At 41.5% G+C, this 20,535-nt stretch overlaps 2 protein-coding genes across 3 annotated transcripts; both read right to left on the bottom strand.

Annotated features, from left to right (window-relative positions):
• Positions 1-5,969: 5,969 nt before the first annotated feature.
• Positions 5,970-12,073, bottom strand: rem1 (RAS (RAD and GEM)-like GTP-binding 1). 2 transcript variants are annotated; one of them, XM_030090969.1, is made up of 5 exons: positions 11,875-12,073; positions 9,730-10,109; positions 7,551-7,633; positions 6,521-6,728; positions 5,970-6,442 (listed from the first exon to the last, which is right to left on the bottom strand). In XM_030090969.1, the coding sequence occupies exons 2-5, from the start codon at positions 10,088-10,090 to the stop codon at positions 6,165-6,167; spliced, it is 930 nt and encodes a 309-aa protein (XP_029946829.1). In that variant the 5' UTR covers positions 10,091-10,109; positions 11,875-12,073; the 3' UTR covers positions 5,970-6,164. The 2 variants fall into 2 exon arrangements, with proteins under 2 accessions (XP_029946829.1, XP_029946830.1); XM_030090970.1 differs by lacking the exon at positions 11,875-12,073 and having other exon boundaries at positions 9,730-10,165.
• Positions 12,074-14,807: 2,734 nt separating this feature from the next.
• On the bottom strand, positions 14,808-20,259 carry pnp4a (purine nucleoside phosphorylase 4a). Its single transcript, XM_030090971.1, has 7 exons — positions 20,141-20,259; positions 17,653-17,816; positions 16,934-17,037; positions 15,804-15,979; positions 15,526-15,716; positions 15,367-15,446; positions 14,808-15,257 (listed from the first exon to the last, which is right to left on the bottom strand). Exons 1-7 carry the CDS (start codon positions 20,161-20,163, stop codon positions 15,105-15,107), a joined length of 891 nt encoding a protein of 296 aa, XP_029946831.1. The 5' UTR covers positions 20,164-20,259; the 3' UTR covers positions 14,808-15,104.
• Between the last annotated feature and the right edge of the window lie 276 nt (positions 20,260-20,535).

Below are 20,535 nucleotides of genomic sequence, written 5' to 3'. Positions count from 1 at the left end.
AGATTTTATGTTTACATTTACTGGAAAAAATTGAAGAGCAAATGCACACACACACACACACACACACACAAAAAAACGCATGTCACTGGCTTTTATGTTGAAGACAGCAGGAACAACCGGTAAATGTCTTACTGGTAAATTTCTGTTAGCGTGCCTGCAGGAATGTGGGCCACACCTCTTCTGTAATCTATTAAGTGAGCTGATACAGTTGCATGTCAGGAAACACGCCGGGAAAGGACAAAATGGACGAAAACAACAGTAAAGCGTGCACCAGACGATCCAAGCAGGAGCGACCTGCTGGACATGTTGCCAAAAAGGAAACAGCAGAGTCACGTTTCAGCAGCGGCTCTGCAGCATATATGAAATCTGCAACAGGCACGAGCTGCCAGACATGTTCATACAGACTGAGTCCCCCAAGCTACATTTTTCAGAAGTCAAAGTCAATGACAACACAGCTGCTGAGATCACCCTGTGCTTCAGGTAAAACCTGGACACCCCCACCTCCTCTGTAGGAGGTCTCGCTCTTTGTTCTTGAATTTACCCTCACATACAAATCATGTGACTTTAAAGAAAGCTTTAGGAGAATTATGGTGTGGGGGGGAGGAAAAGGTAATAAACTGGAAGACAGGGAAGAAAAAGGGCAAAAGTAGATAACTTGATCAAAGTAAATGAAAGGGTGGAATGATTGGAGGGAAAAAAATAAAAATGGATGTGTGAAGGAAAAAGAAAAGGTGAGCTGGAGAGAAAAGGACAGGCTTAAAAAACACCATAAAAAGAGGAAGGAAAGGGAAGGAAAGGTGGTGCAGAAAAAAAAGGAGTGACTGTAGGTAATAAAAACAAGAAAGGGTAAGAGTAAGAGATGGGATTATTGGATTTGTATGCTGTTAATATTGAACAAAGATCCTGGAAGAATGTTTTCTCTATTTTCTCCACCCATGCAGTTGAAAGGGCAAGGTGGTGCCTCACCCAGCTGAAACATCCCCGGTTTGAATTCCCTTCAGGGGCCTGTTTCATACTGTTCCCTCCTCAGATATCCCTAATATGAGCAAACAAGATTCAATGATGTGTCACAAATTTTTACATTTAACATGAGTGTCATAGTATCATCAAAACACATATAATGATATTTAAGAACTTCAAACAAAAAAAAAAAATCGTAAAACCACAAAAGGTAAATATATCTAGTTGTCAAGGGTGGAACAAATGCTCCTCGACTGCAGACGGGATTTAATGCCAAAGAGGCTTCAGTAGGCAGCATCCAGTCAGCAGATGGAGTCAGAGCATCACACAGTGAGCCAGCTCTGGGTTTACATTCCTGCAGATCTCACTGGTGCAAGAAGGTGAATAATGAGACGCAGTTCCAGGACTGAAGTCTGAACACCAGAGACACAGCAGGGACCGACGGGGAGGAAACTGTGCGGTTAAAGTAAACACAGGCGGGTGTGTGATTTTTCTGCGTTCACTGCTCTGGGTCTCTAAATCAAACGCACCTCAAAGGGGCTGAAATGTTTGAAATCCCGTAAAGACTGATGTCCGACGCACTGAACGTCCAACAGCATTTCTGCAGCCACTGCTCCGTGAGATCTGTTGTTTTTATTTGTTCGAGCTCAGCAAATTACCATATACAGTGCCTTCTGGTGTGCACGTGAGAAAGACACCTCTGGGCTTGTATACATCTTTTTATATTTATAGTTTAAAGTTATCACCAGCCCGAGTCAATGTCAGTTGTTTGTTGTTATTAATTGTGTAAATGTGAGGTAATTAACAGGTCCCATCCACACCTGACAGCTTTAATATGAGGCCATACTCATGTCTGAACGTGCCGTTAGGCCAGATGGTTTCTGTAAAGGTCACAGTGATGCTCCTGTTATGACATGGCTGCTTTTAGTTTAGGTTTCAGAAAAGATGACGATTTGTGCTAATGTACACATTTGCCTTACGTGCTGCCATTGTGACGTCAACAGAGACATAGACGCGGTCAAACAGTTCCTCCTCGTTCTACCTGGTTAGTTTTGCATTGTAGTTTGACTCGAATATCTGGTAATTTATAGAAATAACTTACATATTTTCAGACATTTATCCTGCAAAATATTGCCGTTAAAATGCAACATGAATATGCTTTGTATGACTATTTTGAAGGCAGATGCAAAAACTTGTGATTTACAGAGGGGTGTTAAAATAACTAATGACAGTCAACCATCTTTACTGATTTTGGATTGAAACCTGCTCAGTGCTTACAAGAGCACCGATAGGAGGATTTGTATTTGAGAAAAAGAGGGCACTCCTGGTCCTGGCAGGCTGCATGTTTCTAATGTCTCTCTGCTCCAGCATACACAAGTTATTTGAATGTGTTATCATGAAGCTCTGCAAACAGCAAGATAACAAGCCAGTTATTGGAAGTGGTGAAGCCATGCAGACCAGGGATCCTCCAGAACCAGGAGTGATTCCCTCTCTGTTTATCCCAATACAAAGTCCATGAGAGGAGAGAAATCTCCCCCCCCCCCCCCCCCCCCCCCTTCTCTCTGAGGGCTTCAGGTAAAGATTTGCATCATTTTAGCTCAACCCTGTGTTGGGAGCTCTGCCATCTTGTTCTCAATCATCTGGACAGAACACTATTCCCCAGTTGTGTCCAAAAACTACAGAAATGTAAAGAAAACAAATAGTCGATTTGTTTCTGAGAAGTATTTATCCACCTTTAGAGTTAGGTGTAATCACATCCATAAAAAACAATTCAGCTGTGGATTAATTTTAAATTATTGTTAAATCACACAGTGGCTAATGGTACTCAATATGCATAGATGGGTTCTCTGCAACTTATGCAAATGAATGTTGTGCACCAGAGTTTTGACAGTTTTTTAACACAAGTAAAAAATATCCAGGTAGTAATGGGGCAGTAATTCTTTAGAAAATATTTTACAAAATGTAGCAGGATCTCCATGTTCATATTCTAGGTTTGGAAGCGTGTCTTTGCATACTGATACTTATTTGTAAGGTTGGAATGAAGGCGTAATGAGTCAAGATCAAATAGCAGATGATGCTGTTATGTATCCCTCGTTTTAAAAATGACATTTCATTTTTGTTGTTGCTATCCTCCTAAACATAAACTGTAGTTGCATCAAAGTTAAGTGAAAGTGAAGTGAGCGATGGCACTGTAACTCTGATTTGAGTTCATACCTTCTCAATAATCAGGTGCAAAACTGTTCAACTGCATGTCTGAGTCTGCAAACAGACTAACCACCGTAGAAATAGTAAATATGGATTTTTCTTCTTTAATATTGTCAAAATTAAAAGATGTACTTGAGGTGAATCTTACCTTCCGGATCTAGTCGGTATAGCTGAGCCCTGTATTTAAAACGTGAGAGATTATCAATCAACATTCATTCAGAAGGACCTTTTCTTTTTAATGTTGATGGAAAAAAAACAAAACAAACAGAAATAATTTTAGATGATACTTTTTCTGACTTTACTTTGGGACGATGTCATCATGAAGGTATGTAACAGATATATCGAAAACTTTAAAACTCAAGTGGAAAAACACATCATCTTTCCGTCAACATCGTTCATGCACGCTCGCAGATCACACAGATCTCTGGTCTCAAAGGGTCAGAGGGCCTCACAGTGACAGGAAGTATATCGAGTCACAAAATGACCACATAGAGACTCAAAGCAGCTATAAAAACAGCTAAAAAAGGACAACAAAATGATGCAAACGACCACAAAGGGACACAGATCAGCTATAAACAGACAACAAAATAATAGATAAATAAATAAATCACCGCAACACAGATGTAAAATGTTTTATCTGGCTAAAACTGAAAATAATTCCAGTAAACATTACACCGCCAAATACACTAGAGATGATAACCACCGACCCCCAGCAGCGTCATCACTGTCAGTTAAAGAAGAAGAAAAATATATATCGATACATGTTGATAAACGCAAAGGAAGCATCTTTAAATTAGTTTCTATTCATATCATATTCAGGAGGGAGCTGAACTCACAGCTCAGAGTCTCTGGTCCTCCTCCACTGAGAGGATGTTTACACATGTGTGTATGCACAAGTGTGTGCGTGTGTTAGTGTGTGTGTCCTCCGGGTTGAGCAGAGTCAAGCATTCTTTCCATTTCCCTCATCAAATCAATGTTCAACACTCCTCCTCCTCCTCCTCCTCCTCCTCATGTACTGCCCTCTGCAGCTACACATTGTGTGTGTGTGTGTGTGTGTGAATGTGTGTCACCCGGCTGCCCGATCAATAAACAGATAGGATATTTGATCACACTGAAAAGTGGGACGACTAGTCTGCTGGATGTAGCTTGCAGCTGATTTGAACCAATTTAAGGTTACTTCACGGCTTCATTGCTGTTCACCTCCTCTGAGAATTCAGCCGTTGGTTCATCACTGTTCTTCCTGCTGCTCTGCTGATCGTCCCACATTCACTCAGAATCTGTCGTTCAACTCTCGAATGAACGTTGCACCGGTCAATACTGAAATCCGTGTTTTATATTGAGTGACAAATGTACCTGAAACATAGATGAACCGCACACGTGCTTGAAGCTGCGAGCATGTGTGTGCAGTGACTGGGACTCTGGCTGTGTTCGCTGCGTTCCCTCGGAGCGACGTGTTGGGATCGGAGTTCGTCCGCAGCCAGGAGGACAACAGCGTCCCATTAAAACGTGCCGCTACAAACACTCGGCCTGTTTTCTGTCAGCCGCAAAGAGGTGTCAGCACACGACCGGGTAGTTATGGAGACCGCTTGGTAAACAGCCCTCACTTCAACGGACCACCGGTCTCCATGGCAACGGTAAACATCCATGAAGCATGTTGGTGTGTTTATGTGAGGCGGTTTGATCAGTCCAGCCTCTGCAGAGAGAGGCCAGGGTTGGAATTATTCATCATTAAACCTAACGAGTAAAAAAAGTGAAGTTCTTTACCAACTTGTGCGTACTGTAGAACTGGAAAATCTAATAAAAACACAGACTTCATAAAGAGAGAATCCTTTCCTATGTTTCCCACATGTCTCATAGTTTGAGGAACAGTTGGATTTTTTTGGTTTTGTAAATGAAAGACTTGATTAAGTTCAGAGAATTCGATTGCCTCAGTGACTGGGAATTTTTCTAACAAGCTCTACATTGACACAAGTGATATTCTACATGTAGTTGTACTTGATTTTTTAGCCTAAAAACGTTTCATTGTTTTGAGGTGAGAATGCTAACCACCAACATCTAGTAAGTTAAATCACACTTTCTATTTTTATCTGTGAAATATAACTTTGGGATGAGTGTTTAGTTAAGACTTTATTCTGCACAGTGTTGAACCAAAAACAGCAGAAAGCTCTGGACGTTAGCACAGTGGACACAGTGGAAAAATTCAAGACATCATCTGAACCAAGCATACACACACTCATGCTTACACTTCTTGTAGATTCATCACCCCATGAAGTACTTTCACACTTTGCAGGCAAAAATCAGTCATAATCACTATTTTTCTGACTCTAATCTTAAAACATGTACTCACCCAAAAACATATGATCTCCTTCTTCGTTTCTAACTTTTTGTCACTCACAATGATGACAAGTTCCCATACAGCGTGAGTGTGTAAAGTTACTGTCAGGTCCATCATTACCAGTACCTCAGCCACGAGCTTTCCCTCCCATTAAACCTTCACCTCATCCTGATCTGAGTCCCCAGAAGAAAGAAAATTCCCTGCAAAATATGAGTGTAAACATAGTTAGGCCCCCGCAAAAGAAATAAATACTTGATGGTCCAAATGCACACACACACGCACACATACACACACACACACACACACACACACACACACACACACACACACACACACACACACACACACACACACACACACTGAACATGCACTGAACCTATGACCTACAGTTGTGTGTTTCTTTATATATATATATATATATATATATATATATATATATATATATATATATATATATATATATATATTTAGGTCACCTGATAGAAAAGTTATAAAAGTTTCGACTCCAAAATGTCAAGCTGAAAAATCACAGTGAGGATGTAACGGTCCATTGGCTCGGCTCGTTGCTGATCGCTTTTGTCCAACAGGTTTTAGCTCACTGAGATCAGGACTCGCTGCAGATGAGACCGGAGGACCTCGCTGCCCTCCTGGCTGATGCCGGTCCTCAGAGGACGGCCAGGTCGTGGCAGCTCTTGGACCGTACTTTGACCGCCATCCGCTGGTTGTTGCGGGCCACCAAGCGGTCCAGGAAGCGCCGCGCCTTCTGAGTGATGCTCTCCTTACGCTTGTAGACGGAGCGCCTTCGCTGGATGGCCTCGCTGCCGTCTCGACGGAGCCGTATCTGGCGTATGACGCCCTCGAACAGCTCCGTCACGTTATGCTGCAGGGACGCCGACGTTTCGATGAACTTGCAGTCGAACACCACCGCGCACGCTCGGCCCTCTGCCGGGGAAATATAGACACAGATTGAAGTTTCTCTGTAGCGTCAGACATTTAGTGCCCGTCTGATCATGACCCCACCTTCCACAGCGACTTCTCTAGACCGAACCAAGTCGCTCTTGTTGCCCACGAGGATGATGGGAAGGTTCTCAGCCTGGCGGATGCGTCGCAGTGTGATGCGGAGCTCCGCAGCAGAGTCGAAGCTGGAGCGGTCTGTGACGGAGTAGACGATGACGTAGGCGCTCCCCACCTTCAGACAGTCGTCACGGGCGGAGCTGGCGTCCCCCTCCTGAAAGAAGACCATAACTTAATGCAGATCAAAATATCGTCTAAAGATTTATTTGGACGTTCTAATGAAACTCATACTGCATGATGGGAAATACAACTGAAAGGGCCACTAAGCTGCATGGCATGCTGGGATATGATGTCCACAGAGTGTGTTGTGTGTCTGTTCGGAACTGCAGCTGAACATAAAAAAAAATACATGTTTGTACTTTTAGTGGATGAATTGTTGGGTTAAGTGCGCTGCTGCTGTCTGAATAACCCCGAAGTTCAATCTAAACATCAGTACAATGAAGCTTTTTAATTTTTTTTAAATTTTTAAAACAGGAGCCGATAGCCATAAATACCATTGATCAAATCACATCCGTAAAAGATTTACATTTTTCTTAATTAAAAACATAAAGCCAATAACTACTAGTTATTGAGTTAGCGCACTTTAAATTGCAATAAGACCCAATTATACGAGGGAGTAAACTCAAGAGACTTCTGCTACCACAAGAGTCATAAATACACCAAAATTCTCTCTGTGTGGGCCTAAACCTCTTCACCCGAACCAAAACTACCAAAACTCAGTGTCTCAGCTTTATCTTCGCTCTAACTTCAGTCAACTTTAGCTCTAAATCTACATGTAAACACAAGTAATCCCATAAAGAATTCGAGACCACACACGATGCTGCCGAATTTGTTTAACCACCTCACTTACATAAAATGTCTTCCCAAGCTCTGAACCCAAACTTTTACCATAAATACAGACAATACAGTACAAATAATCAATAAAGCTAATGCACACACATACACACACACACACACACACACGCACACACAGTACCGCTTTGTCGTTCTCCCAGGTATCCATGACGATGAGAGTGGTTTCCTCTCCATCTACCGTCAGGGTCCGTTCATACGAGTCCTCTGTAACAAACAATAAGATGAACTGTTGGACATGTTCACACTCCGACTTGTTAACCAGCTGAACAAACTGTAAAATTTCATGTTCTTAAAATAGATATTATCTATAAAGGGCTGCCGGGGCAGACATGAAAATTTCCCCTTGTGGGACTAATAAAGGCACAATTCAATTCAATTCAATAAAACATAAAAAAAAAAAAACCCCTACCGTGTAATTCCCAAATGAGTCAACAAGCAATCTAATGTTCATTAAGACAAGGTTTGGACTAACGAAAGCCAAATAACCATCATTATCAGAAATACAGATTGGTTTAAAAAATTGGTTTTTCAACAATATGAGGAGCGGAGTAAACCTCAACGACGACGAAAACACACAACGCCACACAGGGTTCAGTGAACCAGAAAACTAACAGCACACACACTTGGCCCCCCCTCACACGATGACACAATATCACCGGGTCAATGCAGGCTGTCGATCGTGGCTTCAGGCCAAGCAACACGTGACCCCAGAACTGATCAATGATGGCGGCCACTGTTCAGTCAAAGAGTGTGTGAGGACTGAAAATACAGTGCGACAGCAGGCCGGGAGCTGGAGCTATATCACATAGGAGAGACAGTATGGTGCTCAACACAATACCACACAGTCCCCACAGTGTGAAGCAGACACCATAACGTCTTCGTTTTTACCTCTTTAAAAAACAAATAATGTATGGACTCTGATTGCCACTTCGACACGTGTTGAAGTGTGATTATGGAACAGTCTCAAAATGATGGCATAAATAAATAAAATTAAAAAAAAGATGATTTATGAGCACATTTGGTCAAATTCTGGGGCTTTTTTTTGCTGTAATTCCACAGTATTTAATCATTAAATTATAGAAACTTATATTTACAAACCAGTTCAGGGTCATAGGTCACGATGAGCCCAGCCGGTTTCCAGTCCACCACAAGATAAATACAGAGACACGGTCACACTCATTCACACCTACAGACAATTTGGAGATCATTTAGCCTCAAACACAACTTTTTGGAAAAGAGGAGGCGGAGAAAATGCAAATTCCACATAGAAAAGTCCAGAATGGACTTCAACACATGACATTCCCACGATGAGGCGAGAGTGCTGACCGCACTGCTGAGATGTTTTTAAATAAACTACTCAAAGCTCTGTTTAGTCGATGACCAGCTTGACTCAGTGTCAGACCTCTGATATCCAGAAGAAAAGATCCCCGGCGGTTATGAAGATTCCACACTCGGAACATCCTCTTAACATCGTGTTTACAGCTGTTGACAGACACGTGACTGGAAGCAGCGCTCGAATCAGCTATTAGGAGCAATAAAAACTGACGAAAGGCACTCAACAGTGTCACCAACGAGATAATATTTAGGTGTTGTTTGAGGTTTGTAACCACCAAAAAGCCTCAAGAGCAAAACTTGAGTGCATGTTGAGTAAAAAAGTGAAGTTTATAAATAGATATCTCTGCATGCTTTCTGGTCAATTAGAAATTCATAGATTCTGTACCTGAAAAGTCATTTCACACCTGAATAAGCAATCATTTGACACCCAGGTATGAGGTCAATGCACAGAAACCAAATCCAGGCCTCTGAAGTGGACGTGCACATGGAATTTTCTCCTAAAAAGGACAGATTAAAACACTGAGAGTGATTCAGCCAATCCCAGTGACTACAGGTGAAGGCAGGGTACGAGTACAAGTCACATATAGAACATGCAAACTCAGCACAGAAAGGCCAGAGAGAAACTCTAATCAACAACCTTTTAGCTATTATTAAACTACTCGTCTGTGCATTATCTCAAGCCTCCCAGTAGTGTTAAGAACAAACAGCAGATCCTTTTAGTTCAGATCTTCTCGCGCTAATGTGACCTTCGTCTGCTTTTATGTATCGTTTCCTGCTCATGCATTACATCTAAATATTGCTGGGAAAGTTGGATCCTGTCACCACTGATGGAAACCAGAAATGCTCCGAATATATTTGGAGTGTGATAAATTAAAAAGCTGCCATAAGGATAAAACGCTTAATAAAAAAGTCGCGGATTGATGACAATGAATAAAACTATCAGAAAGCAACATTAAATGTCCCACCGGCGGGTTGTTCGTCTTTCTCCGTGATCCCGCCGAAGATTCCTGCCAGGCTCGTCTTCCCGACGCCTTGGTCGCCCAGCAACACCACTCTGTACACACAGTCCGAGTCGCTCTGCGAGTCGTCGTCCGAGTCCGAGCTCCAGTGGGCGCGGTAGTGGAGGGACTTGTCCCCGGGGTGGTAGGACGCAGACTGGCCCAGAGGGGGGTGGCTGCGCTGGGCTCGGGGCTGCTCCTGGTCCGGCTGGGCGCCGCCGGACAGCCGGGGGTCCCGGGTCCAGGACGGGCGGTGGCAGAGGGGCGGGAGGGGGGTGCTGCCTCGCCTCCGCAGAGGCTCCTTCTCTCTCTGCGTGTTGAGGGTCATGTTGCTACAACGACGGCATCTGGACAGAGCGAGTGACGACAGCAGGGTGGAATCACAGTTTAGACATTTCCAGAAATCTGATTCAAACCTGATTCACACCAACCGACTCCAAGGACAGCATCAGGGGGACGGTTTTACCTGTCAGACAGTAACACAGGTGTCCTCAGGCGAGTTCAGACTGGGGCTTCACTACATATCGCAAATTCATCGTTACTACGGCGTCAACACTCACACAAATCACAGAAGGCTGACCCTGGATGAGGCGAGGCCAAACAGTGTGTGAAAGAACAAACACCCAGTCACAGCTGGGGTGAATTAGGGGCAAGAGAAAGAGCACTGTCATAATCAATCTCAAAGCACAAACACTTATATCATCTAATTATGTGCTTGTATATATTTTCGCAAATGGGACAAAACTCTCATAAAACAGGATTTTATTTGTTTGTACGCAGACAGATGGTAATCTGTTCACCCCATTAATAATAACCCATCAATACTTCAAGGGTTAATATTTCCTGCTCCAGTTTGCTCTTATAATGTTACTAAAACTCCTAATGTATTTATTGGGGCTCTCAAATTAGAATTCATGACTCTGAAAGAACACAAGAACTGCCAGTATCTTATAGAAACACATCCCACATATCTTCAGAATTCTATGAGAAGGTTTTCTCCTTTTAGTTTTAAAATCTTGTGCAATGTGGTATTTTAAACAATTTTGAAAATGTGATAATTTTTATTCACTTTCACAGAGTCACTTAAAAGAAAATTAGACAAATATCTGAAGACTTTAGCTGAACGTGCGTCTGCTATTAAATCCTGAGTTCTTGAAGGCTAGTTCGCCTCAACACTGGTCTCTACATGATTCATCCAGAGGGATTCTGGCAGCTGAGGAAGTTTCACTGTGTGAGGAAACGATTGTTATTCAGTCCATGTCTGAATTCCCAGAGTCTTGCAAACTCCACTCTCTGATCTCGATGTGAGTTCAGGTTTAAAAAAATATATCTACAGACATTTAGACATGGACTAGAACTTAATCTTTAACACAGTTTTGAAACTGAACTGACATCTCCAAAGCTGCCGGTTTTACTGAAGGATTGAATCTGCAGCTTTAACAAGCTGAGTTCACAGCCTGGTCACAACACACAACATAACGCCTACTGAATTAAAAAACAAGTTCAAAGGCATTGTGGTCGACATCATGAGGGGTTTATCCAGCAACAGTCATATTTACTACTCGATCTACCTGCTTTGAGTAAAACTGAGTAACTAATAAACATAGACGGGCTAAATCTTCAGCCAGTGAATGATTTGGAGAGGGTAAAACTGGATATCCAAGTGGGATCATGGTTACTTGGAAAGAGCAGCACAATTGAAAACCTCTACGACAGATAGGGAAAACCTTCTGTAATTAATAATTCAAGTATCTGAAGGTGCCAAGAACAGCAGTCAGCGATGGCAGTCAAAGCAGATGAGAACTCGCAGCCACAGTTTTAAAAAAAAAAAAAAAAAAAAACCTCAACAACACTGCAAAACCTTCAATAATTAAAAAAATACACCACAGTGGCGATGTCAAAGGTGAACTGTCCCTGGTCGTACATGTAAAAATGCCATACAGTATGTGAACGATGATTTGGTGAGCTAAGAAGAAGCGATGAGCTTTATAATTTAGATTTAAAGTTAAACACACAGAAAGCAGCTTAAAAATGTGACAAGTTCATTTAGAAATATCAAAAGGAAGATAGATAGATAGATAGATAGATAGATAGATAGATAGATCGGCTTACCTTACAGTCCCTGTAGTGTGTTTCTGTCCAGCCTCAGTAAACAACAGAACTGAACTGAACCATGTCTGTGTCTCTGATGGTGTAACAGTACCCTGGTGCCACAGTAACCCGGCTGGAAAAAAAAAAGTTCCACAACAGCGTTAAAAATTCAGCAGTGGAATCACAGTTATCTACCTCCCTCTGTGTGTGTGTGCGCATGTGTGTGTGTCAGTGTGTGTATGTCTGCAACAGCAGAGGAGAAACAGATATGTCGGGAGGGTGTGTGAGTGAGTGTGTGCGCGTGCGTGTGTGTGTGTGTGTGTGTGTGTGTGTGTGTGTGTGTGTGTGTGTGTTTTATCAGTGTGCGTGGAGGCTGAGCTGGCTTAGCAAACATTTTGGTCACTTCCTGTTTGACCTAAAAGACACAGTTTGTCTTGATGAAGCAGCTCTGCCTGCATCACACGGGTCAGTCACACTAAAACCTTGTAAACTCTTGAAAGCTGAGCTTTATTTTCAGCAGCAAAACTCACTCTGATTAATAATGAAAAGAAACAACTTGACTGAGCATCAAATCTCTGTTAATGTAATGGAACTGCAATAAAGAAACATTCATTTACTCTTAAAGGTGGCTCATGAAGTTATAGTTAACTAACCACATATCCAGTTTTAACAACTGGTTAAGTTTGGCCAGTCGGTCAGTTTTTGAGCAGCAGTTTAATGACTGCTGGGTTACATTAGTTTATTGAATCTCTAAAGAATAAAGCCATCAAATCCTTGACTACAACCACAAAACACTTTGCAAAACCATTAGTTAAGTAGTGCTAACACGTGCAGCATCAAAGTTGGTATTTCAGTCCATGTTTGCTTCTGGTGAAGTGAAATCCACCAAAATAGAGATAACATGATAATTGAACTCAGTTTACCACTTTATACAGTTAAACTTTGATCCATATAACTAACAAGCCAGATGATGAAAGGTAATAGTTAATATGTTATGAGACACCAACACTTTTAGGACAGCAAGCTAGTAAATCATTGCTTTTAAGAAAAATGACTGAAATGATTGAAGTGTTTGTGAGCTGCTATTGAACATTAGAACATTAGCTTACCTTTCTAGAAGCTATGTAATGCTGACCAGGTGTCCCAGCTGCATTGTTCTTTATATCTTGTCTCCTATGATGGTTTCAACTTCCTTAAGGATTTTTTTTTTCAACAATAGGTGTTATACCCAGTTTTGTACCCCTGCTGAAAACTGCACCCCCTCGTGGCGGTGTGTGTAGGCTTGACTTTAATGCCTCAAACAGAACAAGATCATACTTGACTTCAGACTAACTGGTGTAACCTCAGCTGAACTTAATGAGTGAATCAATAACCAGATTGATCACCCATCCACACCCGAGCTGTTACAGCACCAGTACATATGAAAACACAATCACATGCTAGTTTTCTTTAAGCATTGCCATGCAGGCTAGCTTTTAAAGTCGGATTTGGATTTCATATTACGGCGTAGCGTAGAATATTTACTAATGGAACTAAGACTGTTTAGAAAAGAAGTTCGTTACAGTAATATGAGGATTTTCTGAATTGACCATTGCAGCATGTCAAAGGTCATATGTCATTTTCAACATGTGGCACATGCAATGTACATTCAAATGTTTATACATTTCTTAGAGTCACATCTTTTCCATGCATCTCCTCATTTTGAATGGTCACAAATAGGTAATTGCTGATTCTTTTAAAGTTTTTGCACTCCTTCTGCACAAGAGCATTTTTATAGTTTACACACAAGCCAGGATGGAAAATTTGGTGATTGGGGAGCACACATTATTTCCTGTTTCAGTGTGAGTGTCTCAACTTTTCAAAGATGTTTAGCTCTTGTCCACCCCCTCAGTTTAAAAGGTTACATTTAAGAGGAGGAGTGTTATGTCTACATCCTGCTGTTCTATGATACAGTCTCTGAAGACTCAAAGAACGTCTGGTGATCATAATCTTTATCAGTCACTGTTTATTTAATCCCAGTGGCTCTCTGGGTAACTTCATTCATTCATTCATTCATTCACTTATGTTCTCAACTGATTGTTTTAATTTAGTTATTACAGGCTGTAACTTGATGTTGACTTTTTGTGCGATTTAACTTGTTCTTTAACAATAAGCATTTTGCATTAAAAAAAACAAAAAACACTTTCAGAAATGTAAACAATAAGTCACAATAAAGCCGATTCCTAAAGTGGAGACAGATCACAACTATGTCCCGGCTTTAATGTGCAAATGTGCCAGATCTGTCTTTATATTTCAGAATTAAATTCATTTCTGGTTTGGGAAAATTTGGATTTTAAGTAAAAAAGAAATAAAGAAAGAAAGAAATCACTGTACATACAATATATTCTGTGCACAGCGTTTCAGGCGGTCCAGGCATCATACATGCATGAAATGATTGAGTACTGCTGCCACCACGTGGCCACAGGGGAGAAGTGTAAATAGTTGCAAAGAACAATGACTGAATTTAAGCGTTTAAGCGGCTGATATGTCAGGAAAATTTCCATTCTTGTTTTTGGTTATGTAAAGCTGTGTTTCATCATATTGACCGTCCTCTTTAGGAGGAACAACTACAGGAGACAGAGAATACATCAGAGGTCAGAGGTCATCGACTTGGTCCTGACATGCAGGAGGAGTAGAACAAGGTGCAGCAGTTTGCGGGAAGAAAAACTATTTTCATACGTAAATTGCTTTTGGGGATTTGAGCGAATGATGCCAGTCTATCAGTCTTGCACACCTGAAAGGTAAAACACTATATTTTTTAATACACAGGACTCAAGAAGTAGCTCCCTCCAGTTTTTTAATCCATGATCTTTATACTCTCCGCTTGGAGTTAGGCTCACACACACTGGAAAAACTAAACATGAAGCAGTATTTGGGGCAGAATTTTTTAATCAGAGTAACGCGGATCAGTGACCAGTAAAGTACTTTATAAAATAACATTCAATCATTTGGCAGAAATAATGTACAGTCGAGTAATTAAAAAATATTTGACTCACATCTTATTAAAACATCATCAAACACAGCACTTTTATGAATTATATTAATTTTCTTAGGTTGAACGTCAGAAGTAAAAAATGAATACTTACAATTCCATTTACCCTGATAGACAGTTTTTAGGCACCATAGAGATATAAAAGTCCAATAAATATGTACACTGTGTGCTTCTGTGTGTGTGTGTGTGTGTATGTGTGTATGTGTGTGTGTGTGTGTGTTTAAACAGCATTATTAGTGTCGTTGTTGTTGTTGATCTCCATCCTGCTGACCAGCTCAGTGACCAGCTGCTGCACGGTGTGAGAACGCAGGCGGCCCACCTCCAGAACGCCCTCGTGGTTCACGCTGTCTGAGTCCTCATAGCTCTTCACCACCTGGCGCCAAGCAAGGAAGGAAGGAAGGAAGGAAGGAGTTATTCTTCCCATCCATCCATCCATCAGCTGTTTTAGAGGTACTTTGATTAAGATTTGCGTCAGTCGTTACCTTGTTGGTGATCAAAGAAAGGCCAAAGACTCTGAGGCCGCAGTGTGTTGCCACCACCACCTCGGGAGCCGTACTCATACCTGAAAAAGCAAATCTCTTGAAGACACCAACAGGACTGACGATCTAGGATTCTGGGAAATGTATTTTTAAGTTTCTTACCAACGGCGTCGACCCCGAGTCGATGCAGCAGTCTGGCCTCAGCGATGGTCTCAAAGTTGGGGCCGCCCACCATGGCGTACACGCCCTCCTGCGTGAGGCCGGCCACTCCCAGCTGTTTGGCGATTTCCATGGCCGAGCAACGCAGGGCTTTGTCATAGCAGCCGGACATGGCGGGAAAGCGAGGGCCGAACCTGGAAACACCAAACAACGAGCAAATAATAAGCAGGAGTAGCACACGATCAAGACACATCAAGCTACAAACAGGCGATCGGGATTACTTGTCGTCGTTGGGTCCGCACAGCGGGTTCAGACCGACCATCCCGGGGAAGTTGACGTGGTCCTTGATGATCATGATGTCCCCCGGCTGGAGGCCGTCGGCCAGCGAGCCGGCAGCATTGGTCACAATCAGAGTCTCCACCCCCATCAGCTTGAAGACCCGAACCGGGAAGGTCGTCTGATGGACCGACAGAGAGATGAAATATTTAAATCTTCATAAAAAAAAGAGTTGAATTGATTTATTTCACTTTTATGGCACATTTATCTTCAGTAATCTCAGCCATGTTCACACTCATGCATTCATAAACCAGCAGCAATGGCTGCCATGCAAGGTGCTCGTCCTCCACTGGAAATATGAATAATCTCTTAGTTCTTTTTAAAACAGTTTTATCAGGTGGCAAATTTCCGGCTTCCTAAAATTAATCTTTTAACTTCTGGAGGCCTAAATCAGTTCATTATGAAAGATTTACAGTATTTATTCTCCCTGAATGAAGATTTATGTAATCAGTTCAACAAGTGGTTTTGTTGTCAATGAACTTCAAGTGCGACTGTGTGTGCGTATGTGTGTGTGCAGAGAAACAATAGTTGCATTGAACAGGCTGCTAAAAGGCGGCATGTGACCAATCTCATGCATGACTTGAGTTGGTTGGTTTTTGTCTCTCTCTCTCTCTCTCTCTCTCTCACACACACACACACACACACACACACACACACACACACACACACACACACGCCCCGCAGGTTCAGTCTCATGCTGCTGATTACAGTCATATGTAAGAGTTGTACCGAGGTTGCATGACTGGGTTTGTTCCAGCCGACCATGACTTTGCGTCTTCTCAGTGTGCCTCTGCTGCTTTTCCTTCTGCTTAAAAAATGTGTTTTTCTATTGTTTTAAGTGAAACCTGAAAAACCTCTGAATGCTGCATTCATGTACAACCGAGAAAAAGGAAATTTCCTTTATCAGATGTAAGCATATAAATACATTGTGAAAAGAGAATATCAGAACGCATGTAGAAACACTGAATTCTCGTTTTGTTCTCACGCAGACTTCTTGTAACGGGCGAAAGTGAGAAACTGCTTCATTTTGGTCAGTCACCGTCCTCACAGGCGCAGGAGAAACATTTGAGCGTACCTTGCAGAGCGAGTGTCCTTCGTACATGTGGAAGCGACCCTGCATGCAGACGCACGTTTTCCCCTTCAGCTCGCCAAACACCAGGCGACCTGCATGACCCTGCACTGCAACACAGGAGCACAAAAGCACCGACTCAAACACCGTTTTGGTTTTTATTTCGTGGTGGAGCCTGGTACGAGTCGAAGATTATAGACATTTAGCAAACAACACTGTGTTTTTTTATGTATTCAGTTTCACCTTTCAATGAAACTCAAAAAGCTGGATTTTATTTATTCAACAAGATTTAATCTGATACTAGTTTGCCACTGGTTGTTTGGCTTTTTGAAGAGTTTAAGGGAATTGTAGCTGGTATTTTCTAGGAAGTCAATACAATAACCCTAACCCTAACCACAATGATATTTTTGGTCAGTGAGAATTTTTGGCATCTGCCCAGAAAGTTGGAAACAACTTTCAAGTTCAATATAAAATTTGGAAAAAAATTGAGCTTCTCTGCTGCTGTGTGCAATGGGGAAAAACATCATCTGTAATTTAGGGGTTGTTGGAAACTTTAAATGCACATATTAGTCAGTACTACTCATTTCAAATTGTATATTACATACTGGTAATGTAAATGCAAAATACATGAACATGCAGTAAAACGCTTCATGCTGTCAGTTTTTAAAGACGACATTTGATTTGATTCTGACATTTTGACATTGAAGATAAGATATCGGGGATACCTGTGCTCTGAGGGAAGCCCGGGATGTCAGAATAAGTGAAGGAGTCTTGACACTTGAGGGTGTCTGCGAGCATGCCCAGTCCGGAGCCGCAGATGATCGCCACCTGAGGGCGGTGCTTCGTCTGAGACATCAGCCAGTCTGCCGTTTTCTGATATTCATCGTGACTACAGAGAAAGAAAGAGAGAGAGAAAAAAAGAAAACATCGTTTTATAATCATCATCATCATCATCATCATCAGCATCATCATCATCATCATCATCATCAGCAGCAGCAGCAGCAGCATCTCTATTCTGGCAGTTCTCGGGAAGGCCACACATTTTCTCAGTTTCAGTTGCATTTTAGTCTGACTGTCTCATTTCAGCTCATAGTTTATTTAGTTTTTGTGACTTCTATTCCGGTTTTGGACACTTGGCACAGATGATATGTGACGTGTCACAAGAAAGTTGAATTCATTGGGGAAATATTTCCCAGTTTTTCAGCTCTGCTCGGCTTTAAAGACCATTATTATGAGATCTGGGTCGTTATTTGGCCGCCTGGCTCACAGATTTAATGTTTTGTTTCTGAACATAGTTCCCGGTTTAGGAAGTGTTTCTCAACACCTCATTGTGAATTACTTTCCCTGCACAAACCAGCAGACCCAACTCGTGAGGAGCTGGTGACCATAGGGGCACATTATAAAACCCGTGAATTCAGGATTGGTGGAGACGAAACGGCGTGAATGTTGGTTTAACAATCATCCCAAGACTTTAAATGGAAAAAAAAAAAAAAAAAAATAGGGCATAGCAAGAACATTATCAGAATTGCTCCTATTTTCTCATAAGTCACAATGAATGAGAAAAATGTTCCAAACAAAAGAGCCATTTGTGAGATTTTCCACCAAATCAAGTCTGTCTGGAACCACAAATCATGTTAAATCTTTAAAATGAGGTTAACACAGTTTAGAAAGTTACACATATTAAAAAAAAAAAATGTGTCTTATGTTGCATTTATGACGTTTCAGTTACAATTCAGGCTGGTGAACATTTCATTACGTTTGGCTTGTTTTTTAAATCTGATTTGAGCAGTCTTCACTCTTCGTTTTCAGCATTTTTTGTAGACAATTTGGAAATTTCAGTTGTTTCAATTAATTTGGCTCTTTTAAAGAAGTTTTTCCTCCCATTTTCAGTTTCTTCTTATTTTTACAAATTCTAGTCATTTCACTTATTGTATTACTTTTTCCCAGTTTTTTGTGTGTTTTTTTAGCTAATTTTCTCCATTTTACTTGAACATTTTTTTTTTTATAACCCAAGAGTTACGAGTTAATTTTACAATTACTGTGGTGTGTAAATAAGTTCAGTGTTCAGTCATACACAATCCTGTGAAAACTTCCTGGAAGTCCAAAGAGCCACAGGTGGCAGAGCCCGTGCTTAAAGTAACCTGAACATCAGGTTTGTTTTGGATAATCCTGTTAAACTGTGAATTTTGTTCTGGCCTGTGTGACCCCCTGACAGTTCAGCTTGTAAATGTGTAGCTGAGTCTGTGAGGCTGCACGGTTTCCATGTTTCTGCCACAGTTTAAACTGAATACATTTAAAAAAGCATGTGATGAGCAACTGCAAAAACACTGATGTTCCTCCAGTGTCTACTTAACTTTCTACTTATTATGCTGGACCTTTTCTTGCTGAGGCTAGTGTGATTACTTTACTCAACTACTTGAAAAAAATTCTGATTTGATGACGAATTAGAGCCGCGGTGACCTCAAGGTTAAAGAAGCGGACTTGGGATGAGGAGTTCACAGGTTTGAATCCTACAGAGGGCAGGGCAATACTGTGGTTCCCTGATCAGGACCTTTGATCCCCCAAGGCTGCACCTCTGCATCCTAGAAATAGAACGGGTCAGTGAAGGAATAAAGTATCATTTTAAAGGTGGGAGGTTTTGCTATATTTCTTTCATTGCAGCTCTTGCCTCACAGCAAGAAGCTCCATGTTCAGCCTTTCTGTGTGGAGTTTGCATGTTCTCCCTTAGTGTCTATGCGTTTTCTTCAGGTACTGCGCTTTCCTCATAGAGTAAATTTGTTTCCACTACAACTTTGAGTAACATTTTCATACTTTACATCTGTTATTGTCAGAAAAGTTACCACAGGGATAACTGGCTTGTGACAACCAGAAATCGACCTTAAATTTCAGAGATTTACTTTAAATGATTAATAAATTCAAGCATTGCAAAGAAGCTAACAACCTAGAAATATATGATCCTTTATTGTTGTTTAAATTTATGTCCTTTTGAATTACTCAATACAGCTGTAAAAAAAAACAACAAAAAAAACAAACAAAAAAAAAACAAGCTTCTGGATTAATCAGCAGAACGATTCAACAATGAGCCACTGTGTGAATGTGTTTAGTAATCACATTTTTATAGTGACCTAGTGGCAGAAAGACACCAGCGCCAGTTATCATTCAATAAGATGTAACAGAAACAACAAAATGTGTCAGAATGAAGAAATTTCTTACCTGATCTGCTCTTTGCTGTGCATGATGGACGGATGACTGATGACGGGTGAATACGGGCAGAATGATGCTTCTTTGTGAGTGAGTGTGTGTGTGGAAGTGTGTATGTGTGTGTGTGCGCGTGTGTGTGTGTGTGAGAGTGTGTGTGGTGAAGAGGACAGTGAGAGTGCTGCTGGCTGATGCTGATCCGGCTAGATATTTGGAGGTCACATGCTTCTGATTGGTCAACAACTCACCCATTCATCAGCAGCAGCCAATGGCACCGCGGCGCTGGAAAAATGTGCCCGTGTGTATTTGAGCCAGCGGATTCTGGTAGATTATTTTTATTTCTTTCTTTTTTTTTTTTCCTGTCGGTTGTGTAAGAAGAGCTGGTTTTGAACCATGCCCCCTCTGACTCC

The sequence above is a fragment of the Salarias fasciatus genome, chromosome 5 (assembly GCF_902148845.1).
Source record: "Salarias fasciatus chromosome 5, fSalaFa1.1, whole genome shotgun sequence".
In the NCBI taxonomy this organism is placed as follows: domain Eukaryota; kingdom Metazoa; phylum Chordata; class Actinopteri; order Blenniiformes; family Blenniidae; genus Salarias; species Salarias fasciatus.
Note: the sequence above shows the minus strand (reverse complement) of the source record. Positions and strands in the feature narration are given on the sequence as shown.